The sequence below is a fragment of the Pinus tabuliformis genome, chromosome 2_2, assembly GCF_031772625.1.
Source record: "Pinus tabuliformis cultivar Carrire ecotype Pingquan chromosome 2_2, CPIR1, whole genome shotgun sequence".
In the NCBI taxonomy this organism is placed as follows: Eukaryota; Viridiplantae; Streptophyta; class Pinopsida; order Pinales; family Pinaceae; genus Pinus; species Pinus tabuliformis.
The window spans coordinates 1,259,297,882-1,259,314,457 of NC_142300.1; the positions used below are offsets into that span (position 1 = coordinate 1,259,297,882).

At 38.9% G+C, this 16,576-nt stretch overlaps 1 protein-coding gene across 1 annotated transcript; it reads left to right on the top strand.

Moving 5' to 3' along the window:
* The first annotated feature begins 12,521 nt into the window (after positions 1-12,521).
* Positions 12,522-13,557, top strand: LOC149198057 (uncharacterized). Its single transcript, XM_089404050.1, has one exon. It carries the CDS (start codon positions 12,629-12,631, stop codon positions 13,274-13,276), a length of 648 nt encoding a protein of 215 aa, XP_089260176.1. The 5' UTR covers positions 12,522-12,628; the 3' UTR covers positions 13,277-13,557.
* The last annotated feature ends 3,019 nt before the right edge of the window (positions 13,558-16,576 follow it).

Here is a 16,576-nt window from a genome sequence, read left to right on the forward strand (position 1 = left end):
GAATGTGATGCCTTAGGAAATGGAATTGGTGATGTTTTAACCCAAGAAGAAAGACCCATTTCTCTTGAAAGTCATCCAATCAAAGGAAAGTATTCACACAAAGGTATTTATGAGAAGGAAATGTTGGAAAGACTACATGGACTTAAGAAATGACGACCTTACCTAATGAGAAGATCCCATTTCAAACAATATTTCTAGAACTTGATGAGGAAGGAAAAATAATATTGGAACCTGAAGCAGTCACAGAAACAAGAACTTGATAGCTATGAAATTGATCAATTTCAGAGTATCTCATCAAGTGGAAGAACTTACCTGCTGAAGATTCCACATGGGAGGACATGAATTTTATACAGAAACATCCAAAACTACTCAAGCGTTTATGACAACATTTTTTTGAAGGAGATGGGTATGTTAGGTCCCTATACTACTAGTGTAACTCCTTATTGTTATTAGTGTAACCCCCTTATTATATTGTTGTGCCCATGTAGTCCCCATATTGTTATTATTGTGCCCCATAGAAGCCTACTATTGTTGTTATTCTGCACTTACATTATTATTGTTATGCCGACTTTGATTATATTATGACCCCTTAGACTTCTATATATAGAAAGGAGGTCTTGTCATTTATATCATCCAAGAATTGTTCATTTGTGTAATGTAAAGGAGGTTGCCCCCTTGAAAAGGTTGATTTCTAAGGTGTTGATCTTTATTTTCTATCTTTTTGTGAGCTTGTTTCATAACAAGAGATGTTGTAATGGTTAACATTTTGATTCACTCAAAATAAAATAAATATAAATATAAAATAAAATTGAAAAATAAAACAAAATAATTAAAATACATTAATTTTATAATTCTTCTTAATATTAAAACTTATTTATTTTGAACTGTTACCTTTATTTCTAAATTTACTTATTATAAATCTTTTATAAATAATCATTAGGTAAGAATTTGAAAACTAAATAGTCTATGAAATTTGATTTGGCTTTATAACTCTACTAAACACTGAATGAAAAGAAATGATAACCAAAAAAAACTAGCAGTATTGAAAATTAACATGTAACTAACCATTCACCTGTCAAATCCGTGCATAATAGCCAAAGTTCTCTTGACAGCTTTGTCAAAGATAAAATGCGTTATTTGGCTTTATAACTCTACTAAACACTGAATGAAAAGAAATGATAACCAAAAAAAATTAGCAGTATTAAAAATTAACATGTAACTAACCATTCACGTGTCGAATCCATGCATAATAGCCAAAGTTCTCTCGACAACTTTGTCAAAGATAAAATGCGCCATGCATAACAGCTGCATGTTGAGAAGCACAACAATAATTGGGTTATAACTAGACTGTTTTGTGATCTTATCAACTAGGGTATATTTCAGAGACCCTGTTTTATGTTTTGGTTTTTCCATTAGAATTTAGTTGTAGTTAAAAAAATTAAATTATATAAATGGTATAATTTAAATTCAAAATTGTTTATTATTTTAAGGATTTTATTTTTATTTTTAATTTCAAAATTGTTTAGTATTTTAAGGATTTTTATTTATTTTTTTTATTTTTATTTTTAATTTTAAATCAAATAAATTGAAAATATATATTTAAAAATAAATTTTAAAAAATAGATTAATACAATGAAAATGTAATGACCCTGGTAACTTGTAAATCTGGATAATTACTGTGGTAAAAACTGTGAAGTGGTTACTCATTGTTTGAATGACATTATTTAATGAAAAGTTGATTATTGAATTATGTTACATGTGTATGTTCTTGAAAATGCTGGCAGCCTCCTGAAGGAGGATTTCTATTTTTAGTGAATCAGTTATAAAATTGATGCAACTGCTTCTCACCCAAGGAAAAGTCCTGGGAAGGAAAAAGTCTTTGGGTTGTTGAGGAACAAGCAGAGAGAGAGGAATTCCATGAGAGAGAAGAGAAAGAAAAGAGGTTAAGTCTGGTAATGACCAGATAACCTGGAAAGAAAAAAAGGTTAAGTCTGGTAATGACCAGATAACCTAGCACAGAGGTGCAATAGTCTTGTCGAAGGCTGCAGGCCTGCAAGACGGCTCGGGGGGAGAATCCAACGAAGTGGATCTCAAGGTTGGGAGGTTAAGAGCAAAATCGTTGCAGGTGAACTCTTGGAGTAGGAACGACAGTAGCAGACTGCCAGGTATGCATCTTTAAATAGTTTAAACTGAGGAACAGGTAATGGTAGTATACAGTCAGGTGCAGTCGTCTGTGTTTCTTTTAATGAGTTAATAAAAGCTACAGTTATATATGTATTCTTTCATTAGGCAGAAAACGGAAGATAATCATAACTGTTACCAAGATTAAAGCATGCAAACTCGTCTGCAGGGTAGTTCTCAGTGATTAAAATTATTATGTACAGACTCAGGTGTTTAGTAAGGAAATGCCAAAACAGAGCTAAACCTGAAGCGGTTAAGAGACCGCAGGTTACAACAATAAAAAGATATGTATTAAGGCGTACACAGAACCATAGGTTACGAAACATATTCAAAAATAACCAGTTTCAATAAGTTATAAACCTTAATAACATACAGTCGTGAAATCGTGCTCAGAACCGTGGTGTTAATGTGTAAATCGAAGAGATTCGTAAAGAAAACATTATTGAAGAGCCGATGGCTTTTAATAAACAATGATGCCGTGTAAGCAAGAATAAATGAAAACATATTAGGAGTAGCAGTGAGGGTTTATGCTCACAGCTAAATCTCACTCTAACATTTAAATCATAAAGAACATCATTTGGCCGTGCGAATGGAGCGTTAACGCTACTCGCAGGTCAATAACAAGAGATTAACATTATTAGAAATTGTGAAAACTGAAGAAGATGCATTTACCATTATCAGGCTCAGACAATACTAAACATGTATAACAATATCTGTGTATGCGAGGAGGGTTTGACCTGCTCTCATCATTTCGAAAGCAAGTCGTAAACCCTGAGACCGCAATAAGAAGAACATAAATTGTGTAATATCTGCGAATACTGTAGCAGGTTAATTATAGCTCCTATAAAAGACTGGAGAATCACGCAATATATAACAACTTCAACCTAAAGAGTAGACAAATATATCAAGTTCTGAACAGAACGGATTCATTACTGTGGTAACCCCGTAGGGTAATAACTCCATATGAATAACAATATTAAACTGTAATAACAGACAGAACGGGGTTATTACTGTTGGATAAACCCCGTAGAATATTAACTGTATGCAAATGAGAACATTGAACTGTAACATCAGATAACAGAAGCATATTATACATAGCCGACGGTGTAATAACAGAGTCAAATCTTAATCCCTCAAATGGCCTGTATCCGTAAACAAAACTTAGCTAACCCTCAGGGTTTTATGTAATACAAGTTCGGTATGAGAAGGCCGCCTGTAAATCACACCAGGGTTTGAATAAAGGGTATCCAGACCTGAGACACATGAATAACCAGACATGAGTCTCGTTCTGGCCCATTGAAGACTACCATTCACTTCATAACAGTTAACCTCTACATGGCAACGCATAACAGTATCGATGACTCACCTGGACAGAACGCGGATCTGCAAACCCTCCTTCCAGGCAGTAGAAGTCGTAGAGTCCAAACCCTCCTGCACAGAACAGTCATCACCGTCAACTGGAACAGTGGAAATCGAAGATTCAAAGAACTGAATAATAAACTGTCAAAGCGCAAGACTGTAAACCTTTATAACAGTGCCATGGTCGAAGATCTTTCATACCTATGTGAATGGCAAAACTGGTGTGGTGGTGAGAGAGGTTTGTTGAGCTGAGGTTTGCTCTAAACGCAAATGAACCGAGACCGAAGAACACGGTGGCTCATATAATGTCGACCAAACCCTCAAACCAATCTGAGCCATCCGATTTGGAGTAACGATCACCATCGTCCGTTTGAGCGGGAGTGCTGGCGCGAAACCCATAATGTACAGCCCCCTGCGTAATCACATGGCCTCACATGGTTCCTTTCCACCTGGCCACGGAATGGGTGAGTTGGATTAACACCCGCTTACCATGTGGCGCCGTGTTTAAACGAGCAAGTACTTAATACTTAAGACTGTAGCATAGTGTTAGTGCGGGTTGGTGAAATGGAATTACAACGCGTGGAACTCAACGTGCAGGTGGTAAGCCATAGACTTTTAAATGCAAAGTTTAAGAAAAATACCTGCGCATAAAATATATCAATATACCATGGTGACTTGTAGGGGTTAGGTAGCCATAATTTTTTTTTTATATGGTATAAGTTAGAATGAGGTCGTGACAATGTGGTATCAGAGCAGAGGTTTCAAAACTGTGGCCTCTGGAACAGCAAAGATTATCTTATAATGTATATATAGAAACAATGCAGCTAATTGCCTTTCTTGTGTACCAATCAGGAGAACCATACAGAGACAGCTACCTGCTAGCAGCTAATAGCTAGATGGAGGAAATGCCGGGAGCTGGCGGCACCCTTCAAGAAAATGCTGGGCTGTGGGTACAGCTTGGTGCTGAGACACGCAGTACCAATCTGGCGATACTGCAAACTGTCCAGGAGCTGAAAGGTGAGATGGCGCGTCTGCGAGAGGACAATGCGCGACTAACAATGGAACAAGAAAGAATACTGAAAAGCTTGTCAGATAAACAAAATCCACCCTTAGCCAGCCCCAGTGCAGAACAGCAAAGGGGCACTGAGGAACGGGATTACGCACCTGAGCTTTCAGAAGAACAGGAAGACCATTCTGATAATGTGCAAGAGCAGCAAACCTCCAAGAAACAGAAAGTGGAATTACAGGGAGAATTCCGAAAAATCAAACCTCCACTTTTCGATGGAGAGCAGGAAGAAGCAGCAGAAGCCTGGTTGATTAATATTAATAAATATTTTCAACTTTACGAATATGACCAAAATCTGAAGGCGCGGCTGGCCATTTTCCAGTTGCAAGGTAAAGCCACCTTGTGGTGGGAAGAGATTAAAATTGTGAAGGGAGTAAGTGAGCAAAGCATAACCTGGGAAAAATTTCAGAAATACTTTAAGGAGAGGTATTTAACTGAGCGCTTTTATGATGAGAAGGCGCGAGAATTCCATGACTTACGGCTAGGACAGCAGTCCATGGATGAATTCATAAATCGCTTCACTTCTCTGCTTCGTTATGTGCCATACATAAAAGAGGAGAAGGCCAAGGTGCAGAGGTTCGTGAGTAGCCTACCAGCTTATATAAGAGAACGGATTGAGTTTGACAATCCCCGAACCATGGATGAGGCAATTCGGAAGGCTAGAATTTGTTACCAGCAGAACAAACAAAAAGGAGACATTCCGAACAAGAGATGGAATGAAAGAAAAGGCAGCAGAGTTGCTGGAAACAACAAAGGCAGCCGTGGAAATGGCAGTAAAGGAGCTGGAAAGGGGCAGTTTAACAGAAACTCAAATAAGGGCACCTTCTGGGCTAAGCCAAGCGAGAGCAGGATCAGCGAACCACCTGCTAGATCGGAGGTTGAGGGAACCAGACCTCCAGTTCAGTGCTGGGTGTGTGAAGGACCGCACTACGCTAGAAATTGTCCACAACGTAAAAGAGCTGATCAAATATCTCAAATCCATGAAGCCTCAACTGTTGGGGATGTGGCGCGCAGCGTACCAAGAATCAATGCAGCCTTAGAGGACCGGCAAGCGGAATACCAACCTTCCATGGTGGAATTCGAAGGTAAGATTTCAAACCTTTCTGTAGCTGTACTTATTGATCCAGGAGCTACTTTAAGTTATGTTAGTCCAAAAGTAGTGGAACATTGTAAGCTACCACCGGAAAAGTTCAAAAACCCATGGTTGGTCCAGTTAGCTACGGGAGCCAAAAGGCGAGTTTTAGCTAAAGTTAATAACTGTTCTTTTAGTATAGCTGGACAGCCCGTAACGGCAGACCTGAATGTACTTCCATTAGGCTCTTATGACATTCTTATTGGTATGGATTGGCTGGAAAGGCACTGGTCATTGGTGAATTGCAAAACCAAGACCATATACTACAAAGATGATTTGGGGCAGCAGCAGGAATTGCAGGGAATTAAACATCCTGTTCAGATTCGACCTATCACTGCAACTCAGTTAGCTAAATGTATTAGAAAGAAATGTCAGATCTATGCCATACAAGTTGGCTATGCAAACCAGAAAGATAAGATGTCTGCAATAGACGATATTCCAGTGGTACAGGAATTTACAGATGTTTTTCCTGATGAGGTACCGGGGCTGCCTCCAAAGAGGGACATAGACTTCACTATAGAGCTGATACCGGGGGCAGCACCCGTATCGCGGGCACCTTACCGAATGAGCGTACCCGAGTTAACAGAGTTGAAAATGTAGCTCCAAGAATTGTTGGATAAACAGTACATACGTCCCAGTGTATCACCCTGGGGAGCTCCGGTATTATTTGTGAAGAAGAAGGATGGGACCCTTTGCATGTGCATAGATTACCGGCAGCTGAATAAGCTCACGGTCAAAAACAAGTACCCCTTACCCAGGATAGATGAACTCTTTGATCAGGTGAAAGGGGCAAAAGTGTTTTCCAAGATTGATCTGCGATCTGGTTATCATCAGATCAGGATTAAAGATGAGGACATTGCCAAAACTGCTTTCCGGACACGCTATGGGCACTACGAATTTGTAGTGCTACCTTTTGGTTTAACCAATGCACCTGCCACCTTCATGTGTATGATGAACAGCGTGTTTCATCGGTTTTTAGACAAATTTGTGCTGATATTTATTGACGACATTCTGATATACTCTCGCTCCCAGCAGGAACACGAAGAACACCTTAGGTTGGTGTTGCAGACCCTTCGAGAACATCAGCTATACGCTAAGTTCAGCAAATGCGATTTCTTCAAGGAGGAAATTCAGTATTTGGGACACGTGATTACTAAGGAAGGAATTGCTGTAGACCCGGAGAAGATAAAAACCATTATGGAATGGCCCATACCCAAGGATGTTGCTGATATCAGATCCTTTATGGGATTAGCTGGATATTACCGGAGGTTTGTGGAAGGTTTCTCTAGGATAGTCTATCCTATTACCTCCTTACAGAAAAAGGGGAAGGTATTTAGGTGGACATCAGAATGTCAGCAGAGTTTTGATCGCCTGAAGCACCTACTTACCACGGCACCCATTTTGAGTATAGCTGATCCTAACAAGGATTATGTGGTATGCACCGATGCAAGCAAGGAGGGTGTGGGAGGGGTTCTAACGCAGGAAGGAAAGGTAATAACGTATGAGTCAAGGAAACTAAAGGAACATGAACAGAAATATTCTGCTTATGATTTGGAATTAACAGCTGTTATTCATGCGCTGAAAATGTGGCGGCATTATCTCCTAGGGAGGAAATTTCTGCTATTAACAGATCACCACAGCTTGACACATTATTTCAGCCAACCTACCATGAATGCAAGGCAAGGCCGATGGGCAGATTTCCTAAGTGGGTTTGATTTCGAAATAAAACATTTAAAAGGCAAGGAAAACAGAGTGGCTGATGCATTAAGTCGGAAGGTTCACTGTTTATGTGAACTTTCAGTCAGCAAATGGCAGAGTTCACTAATTGAGCAAATAAAAACAGCAGTTGGTCTTGACTCTGAATACCAGCATTTAAAACAGCAAGTACAACAATCTGATAAGGAAAAATTACAGCAAGGATATACGCTAAATAGTGCTGGAATGCTGTGTTTTAATAAGAAAATGTATGTACCTGATGTAAAAGATCTTAGAAGGCTGGTTCTGGATGAGTTTCATATCAGCCATTACTCTGGTCATCCTGGGTACCAAAAGATGATCACTGCGCTTAAGAAGGAATACTATTGGCCAGGAATGAAGAAACAAGTGGTGGAGTACTTGGCACGATGTTTGGACTGCCAGCAAATAAAGGCAGAACATCAGCACCCCGCTGGACTGCTACAACCTTTGCCCATTCCGGAGTGGAAATGGGAAACCATTTCCATGGATTTCATAACAGGGTTGCCCCGAACAAAGAAAGGCAACGACTCTATTATGGTAGTGGTTGATAAGTTAAGTAAAGCAGCGCACTTTATTCCTGTGCAGTCCACCTACAAGGCGGTGCAGATTGCTCATCTCTTCATGAAAAATGTGTTCCGATTGCATGGGTTACCAAAGGTAATTATATCAGATCGCGATGTGAAATTCACCTCTACCTTTTGGAGGACATTGTTTGCCGAGTTGGGTACTCAGCTGAACTTCAGCACAGCTTATCACCCGCAGACTGATGGTCAGACCGAGCGAGTGAATCAGGTGCTGGAAGATATGTTGAGAGCATATGTAATGCTGAAACCAGATCAATGGGAAGAATATTTACATCTGGTCGAATTTGCGTATAATAATGGATATCACACTTCGACTCAGCTAAGTCCCTTTGAGGTCCTGTATGGACGAAAGTGTCGCACACCCTCAAGTTGGGGTGGACCGGAAGACAAGCTGAATTTGGGTCCGGAAATGCTTAAAGACATGGAAGACATGGTAAGAAAGGTGCGTGCAAACTTAAAAGCTGCACAAGATAGACAGAAAAGCTTTGCGGACAGGAAAAGAAGATTCACGGAATACAAAGTTGGCGACCATGTGTTTGTGAGGATACAAACCAGAAGGAGCGCCCTGCAGTGGAGTGGGTGCGCCAAGCTGGCTCCACGATACTTTGGACCTTTCCAGATCTTGGCTAGAGTGGGGCCAGTGGCCTACCAACTTGCCATGCCAAGTCACATTAGGATTCACAATGTGTTCCATGTATCTGTCCTAAAGAAATATGTATATGACTCTAAACATGTTATTCGATGGCAAGATGTGCAGGTAAGAATTAGTCCGGGTGTTTGATTAAACAGCTATATTTTGTAAGAAACTGATTAAAGGTATTGGTGGTTTGCAGGTCGAACCGGAAGGCGAGGTCCTGGTCGAACCGCAGAGCATTCTCGACCGGAGAGAAGTGCGGCTGCGGAAACGGGTTATTACCCAAGTTAGAGTGCTGTGGCAGCACTATGGACCTGAGGAGGCTACATGGGAAGACGAGGAACTCATTAGAAAAACTTATCCACATTTATTTAATGAGAGAAGACATCGGGACGATGTCCAATCTCAGGGGGGGAAGATGTAATGACCCTGGTAACTTGTAAATCTGGATAATTACTGTGGTAAAAACTGTGAAGTGGTTACTCATTGTTTGAATGACATTATTTACTGAAAAGTTGATTATTGAATTATGTTACATGTGTATGTTCTTGAAAATGCTGGCAGCCTCCTGAAGGAGGATTTCTATTTTTAGTGAATCAGTTATAAAACTGATGCAACTGCATCTCACCCAAGGAAAAGTCCTGGGAAGGAAAAAGTCTCTGGGTTGTTGAGGAACAAGCAGAGAGAGAGGAATTCCATGAGAGAGCAGAGAAAGAAAAGAGGTTAAGTCTGGTAATGACCAGATAACCTGGAAAGAAAAAAAGGTTAAGTCTGGTAATGACCAGATAACCTAGCACAGAGGTGCAATAGTCTTGTCGAAGGCTGCAGGCCTGCAAGACGGCTCGGGGGGAGAATCCAACGAAGTGGATCTCAAGGTTGGGAGGATAAGAGCAAAATCGTTGCAGGTGAACTCTTGGAGTAGGAACGACAGTAGCAGACTGCCAGGTATGCATCTTTAAATAGTTTAAACTGAGGAACAGGTAATGGTAGTATACAGTTAGGTGCAGTTGTCTGTGTTTCTTTTAATTAGTTAATAAAAGCTACAGTTATATATGTATTCTTTCATTAGGCAGAAAACGAAAGATAATCGTAGCTGTTACCAAGATTAAAGCATACAAACTCGTCTGCAGGGTAGTTCTCAGTGATTAAAATCATTATGTACAGACTCAGGTGTTTAGTAAGGAAATGCCAAAATAGAATTAAACCTGAAGCGGTTAAGAGACCGCAGAATACAATAATAAACAGATATGTATGAATGCGTACACAGAACCATAGGTTACGAAACATATCCAAAAATAACCAGTTTCAGTAAGTTATAAACCTTAAATAGCATACAGTCGTGGAATCGTGCTCAGATCCGTGACGTTAATGTGTGAATCGAGGAGATTCGTAAAGAAAACATTATTGAAGAGCCGAGGGCCTTTAATAAACAATGATGCCGTGTAAGCAAGAATAAAAGAGAACATATTAGGAGTAGCAGTGAGGGTTTATGCTCACAGCTAAATCTCACTCTAACATTTAAATCGTAAAGAACATCTTATGACCGTGCGAATGGAGCGTTAACGCTACTCGCAGGTCAATAACAAGAGATTAACATTATTAGAAATTGTGAAAACTGAAGAAGATGCATTTACCATTATCAGGCTCAGACAATACTAAACATGTATATCAATATCTGTGTATGCGAGGAGGGTTTGACTTGCTCTCATCATTTCGAAAGCAAGCCGTAAACCCTGAGGCCGCAATAAGAAGAACATAAATTGTGTAAATATCTGCGAATACTGAAGCAGGTTAATTATAGCTCCTATGAAAGACTGGAGAGTCACGCAATATATAATAACTTCAACCTAAAAGAGTCGACAAATATATCAAGTTCGGAACAGAACGGATTCATTACTGTGGTAAGCCCCGTAGGGTAATAACTCCATATGAATGACAATATTAAACTGTAATAACAGACAGAACGAGGTTATTACTGTTGGGTAAACTCCGTAGAATATTAACTGCATACGAATGAGAACATTGAACTGCAACATCAGATAACAGAAGCATATTATACATAGCCGACGGTGTAATAACAGAGTCAAATCTTAATCCCTCAAATGGCCTGTAGCCGTAAACAAAACTTAGCTAACCCTCAGGGTTTTATGTAGTACAGGTTCGGTATGAGAAGGTCGCCTGTAAATCACACCAGGGTTTGAATAAAGGGTATCCAGACCTGAGACACATGAATAACCAGACATGAGTCTCGTTCTGGCCCATTGAAGACTACCATTCACTTCATAACAGTTAACCTCTACATGGCAACGCATAATAGTATTGATGACTCACCTGGACAGAACGCGGATCTGCAAACCCTCCTTCCAGGCAGTAGAAGTCGTAGAGTCCAAACCCTCCCTCCTGCACAGAAAAGTCATCACCGTCAACTGGAACAGTGGAAATCGAAGATTCAAAGAACTGAATAATAAACTGTCAAAGCGCAAGACTGTAAACCTTTATAACAGTGCCATGGACGAAGATGTTTCATACCTGAGTGAATGGCAGAACTGGTGTGGTGGTGAGAGAGAACTGTTGAGCTGAGCAATCGCTCTGTATGCAAATGAGCTGAGACCGAAGAACCCGGTGACTCATATATTGCCGGCCAAACCCTTAAACCAATCTGAGCCATTCGATTTGATAGAACGATCACCATCGTCCGTTTGAGCGGGAGTGCTGGCGCGAAACCCATAAAAGTACAACCCTCTGAGAAGTCACATGGGCTCACATGGTTCCATACCACCTGGCCATGGGATGGGTGAGTTGGGTTAACACCCACTTACCATCTGGCGCCGTGTTTAAACGAGCAAGTACTTAATACTTAAGACTGTAGCATAGTGTTAGTGCGGGTTGGTGAAATGGAATTACAACGCGTGGAACTCAACGTGCAGGTGGTAAGCCATAGACCTTTAAATGCAAAGTTTAAGAAAAATACCTGCGCATAAAATATATCAATATACCATGGTGACTTGTAGGGGTTAGGTAGCCATAATTTTTTTTTTATATGGTATAAGTTAGAATGAGGTCGTGACAGAAAAAGAAATAAGCTCCACATACACCCATTTGCCAATAAACAAATTTATACCATCCAACAAGATTTGAACTATTTAAGGTCGTTGTTATGTTATACCAAGACATGACATAATTAATTTGATCAATATATTCAATACAAACTTTTGAAATAATCTTTTTATATCAGAACATATTTATCTGAAACTAAAAAATAGACCTGACATAATTAATTTGCTCAATATAGTCCATACAAATTTTTGAAATAATCTTAAGATTTGCCTATTTAAGGTCGTTGTTATGTTATACCAAGACATGACATGATTAATTTGCTCAAGATATTCAATACAAACTTTTGAAATAATCTTTTTATACTTATCTGAAACTAATAAATAAGGAAGTGAACTATAAGTCAACGCAATAAATCAAAATCAATACATATCTCCATCCATGGTTGTGCTATGCACCACCAGTATAATAATTGAAGAGACAACGAATCTTGGCGAGGAGAAGCTAAGCCCTTGGCACATCATAATAATTGAGTGGAAAAAGAATCTTGACGAGTATTTGCTAAGCAATTGCATCGGTTCATTGATGGAGGCCGAATGGCTATAATACTCTGCAAAAGTCCACGTTCAGGGCAAGTATTTCAAGTGTTTAGGTAGCCAAACCTACTCTTCACTATTATAATAGTGATTGAGAAGGATAGAAGTAGCTTCCCATATGGCCAGCTGCAAGTGTTGGCTGAAAGCATCCATAATATGGAATCCACAGCTAGTTTCTTATATAATTCTATCACACAATCTACACCTGCATTATTCTGAAATGTTTAAATGCCAGCATTACAGAGAGCAGTGAGGTAGAGTTTTATTTCTCTTGGTAGTATAGAAATGAAGATCCCCTCAGAGCTTAAACGCCTTAAAGCAAGGAGTTTATGGAGCGTGGTGAGGTTTGTGGTGGTAATGCTGAGAAAAAGAATTGCAATGAAGAAATTGCAGAGAATGGTTGTTGATCTGCACATGAAATACTTTGGAGGAGACAAATTCATGAACATGAATTCCATCGGAGGTAATTTCAATGAACACTATGAATTTTCATGCAGCAGTTCTCCAGCAGGAATTTTCAAGGCTCCTGCAACTTCGTCGATTCGTGATCACGTTGTTAAATTAGGGTTTAGACGAAAGAACTGGGATGGAAGTTTTCTTCTGAGAGCACTTGTACCATCTTGCACTGGTGGAAATGTTAAAAATGATTTGGAATCTGAATCAGATTTTGTGGGCTTTCCCCAATTCATTGCCTGCAATGAAAATGATGATCAGTATTTCAGTTTCATGGACCCTCGCTTTTCTAATTCTAATTTGACATCGTCAGACTCCTGCACTTTCGTTTCGACGACCAGATGTTCCAACTGCTCCCTGAGCTCTGAAATTGACAGGCAGGCAGAAGAGTTTATATCTTCATTTTATCAGCAGATGCGCTTGCAACGTCAAGATTCTGATGGAAAATGCCAGGAAATGCTTGCCAGAGGATCCCGTTAGTTGAACTCAATCCAGCTGCTAATTATTAATGTATATTTGTACTTGTCTTTAATGGCAGACATGTGGAGGTTAGACTGCCAGGTTTTCAGGAAAAACAAACTCACAATTAGCATATGCTTCCCGCAGCCAGTGATTTAGAGAATCCTTGTGCAGCTATGCGTGCAGCTGTATCCGAGGTGGAGATGAAGCACAGCGTATGATTTAACTGTTTTCGAAATCAAAGTTGAAGTATGTATTTTTGTTTGACATGTTTTAATTTTTAATTTATATTCATTGCGTTGAGATGACAACTCAGCAGGGAAGAGATTATGATGTTAATTATATACTTATATTAAAAATATTCTCTACTCCAAAGATCAAATATCGGAAGTCCTGTTTTAACTTTTTCCGTCTAAATCTTCATATTACAAATTAAAACAACATAAAACAAAACATCTCCCTTCTAACTGAATTTCCAATAAAGTATCTTGCTTTTCTCTGAATGCAATTGTTAGGGTTAGAAATACATCTCCCATTATTCAAAAGAAAAGTCAACAGTTTGATAGATTTCATGCGCTTTAATAAGATTTCAAGATGGATCCGAAGGTAACAGTTTGGGCTATAATAAGATTTCAAGATGGATCCGAAGTAGGGTAACAGCTTTCCATGTACTTCATGCACTACATGCTATCTTGGAGTGTACACATTCTTTTATGCGACCCAACATTTTTTCACTTTTATTTTTGGGGTTTTCATGGTTAGCGTGCGTTGCAAAAAATACGATGTGACACTCCTTGTTACTAAGGAGCCAAATGAAATGAACACGAGGAGTGGAAAGCTATGAAATAATTCAAAGGATCTTCTTCTCTCGACCACCCATTAACCTTGTCATTAAACTTGGGAATGTAGGATGGTAATCTATTAGGTATGATTAGCCATAATGCATGCTGTTTTGTAGGTTTATTTGTTATGTTTAGTAAATTTAAGGTATTTTTAATTTCACTTTTTGTGATTCATAATGTTTTGATGTAGATTTTTCAAAATAATCACAATGTGTAATTTTGGGGTGACCTTTTGAACCATCCAATATGGTTTATCATGAATAGAAAGGTGGTGACCTTTGTCGTGATGATGAACCACTACATTAGCTCGTTCAAAACATTAACCCAAAGTTGCTCATTGTGATTATTTTGAAAGATCTACATCAAAAACAAAAAAAATCAAGATATTTAATAATGGCAATCAAGTGCTTTGTAAATGAATTATGGTGTAGGAATGATGGGTCTTGCACCTTCATAGAAGTCATAGATCACCCCCACATCACCACCCGTAAGAGTATTATTTCCTCCAAGAACAAGAGTAATGCTAGCTATGGGGCCAACCCCAAGATAAATATCATAATCAACACGAAAACTAGCATTCATTGTTGTTAAGCTACCTATGGGTATAACAAACGTAGGTGGAAACCCACTATTCATGTTGAAATCAAGGTTTTTCGCCAAATATTAAAGTGAATCTAGACATAAACCATTATTTTGTCATAGTAGGCGTGCTATAGATAGGGAAACATCATGAAGGAATATATGTGATATTTGAGGCATATAAATGGTAATGACTATCCCACTAACTAGTCACATAGAAGTGTTGATAATCACTATTGACACATTTGTGGAAGCAAATATAGGTCTTCTAATATTAGATGACCAATTGATGCTTAGGATCATAAATCAACTACTCGAAAAGTAAAAAGGATCACATGAAGGAGGTTCACTCAGTGTAATAGCCCTAGGTTAAAAGTTTCATGTAATAAAGGAAAAATAACACCAAGGTCACATGACACTCGTTCCATGCTAAATGTTAGGTCTTCTAATATTAGATGACCAATTGATGCTTAGGATCATAAATCAACTACTCAAAAAGTAAAAAGGATCACATGAAGGAGGTTCACTCACTGTAATACCCCTGGGTTAAAAGTTTCAAGTAATAAAGGAAAAATAACACTAAGGTCACGTGACACTCGTTCCATGCTAAATGTTGGGCAAAACAATATAGTGAGAATCACTTTTGGTTTATTTATGGCTATGGAAATTGGCAAAGGCATTGGCAAAGGCACTCACAAAGACAAAGAGGTAATAGTTGGTATTTAATTATGAGAAATAGAGGAAAATAGGAGAAAATTAGAGGGAAAATGAAGGAAAATGAAGTGACACAAATTTGCATGCTAAGGAAATTAGAGGGAAAATGAAGGAAAATGAAGAAAAAGGAGACATCCATAATAAAAAGGCATCAAAGGATGAGTTCACAACTTTTGTTAGTTTAGTTTGGATCTATCATTTCATTTTCTCTTTGAAACACTCTTGCACGCTTAAAATAATCTTGAAGCATTTTGGAATTTACTTGGATTTGGAGAAAGGAAAACGAAGAACAAGAAAAGGAAATCAAGGGAATGTTGGATCAGTAGCTTCAAAGGGAGGATTTTGCAGGTAACGAGTTGCATGTGTGATTTCCTAACTGAGGTGTGAATGTGTGGTAAATGCATTTGTTTACTTGGTTCACTTGTTGTCATTGGCATGAGTTTTTCCTGGATTGACAGTGGTTTCAACCTTTCCTTTCCATTTTCAGGATAGCCATGCTGTGATGGGATTCATTCTTGGTTGAGCTTTGGATTGTCGGAAGGTTTTGGAACCAGGTGAGGTGGTCTCAAGAAATTACCAAGGGGTGGGGGTGGATAGTTTTCTCTAGGAAGCTCTCAACACGTGGGTGAAGAGAGATAAATTCCTCAAGGTGTGATGAATAAATTCTGAGGCATCCAAGTTCGGTTTGGTGTCGTGATCTCACGACTTGTTTAGGTGAGATCACGAAAGTGTGAGGGTGGAGGTGGTTTAACGTCTAGAGTCCCTGGTTTATTATGTTTTGGTTTATCCCATGAGATCCCACATTCATGCTTGGAATATGGCATGGGGGTGATTGGCTGAAAGAAAGATTTGGTTCAGCCCAATGTATGGTCGAGTGGTACATGAGAGTCCCTAACTTGGTTGGCTTTTGCATAAGTTAATAAGAGCTATTTTCCTATCTGTGAGCACTTGTACACATTATTATGTTGATTTTATGGTTGATTTTTCATGATTAATATTCTAGTTATATGATGGTTATAAGCATGGTTCTATTATGTTCTCTAGCTATGGCTCTTGTTCATGATTTGATAAGTATTTAATGGTTGATGAATGCATGGGATAACAAGCGTTGTTGCAACTACTTGAGAGGGAATTAGACCTTCTTCGCAATTCTTAGATGAAGCTTAGAAATTTATGATCATATATG

Excerpts from the sequence above, each read along its gene's own strand:
- LOC149198057 (XM_089404050.1), top strand. The coding sequence starts at position 12,629 with ATGAAGATCCCCTCAGAGCTTAAACGCCTTAAAGCAAGGAGTTTATGG.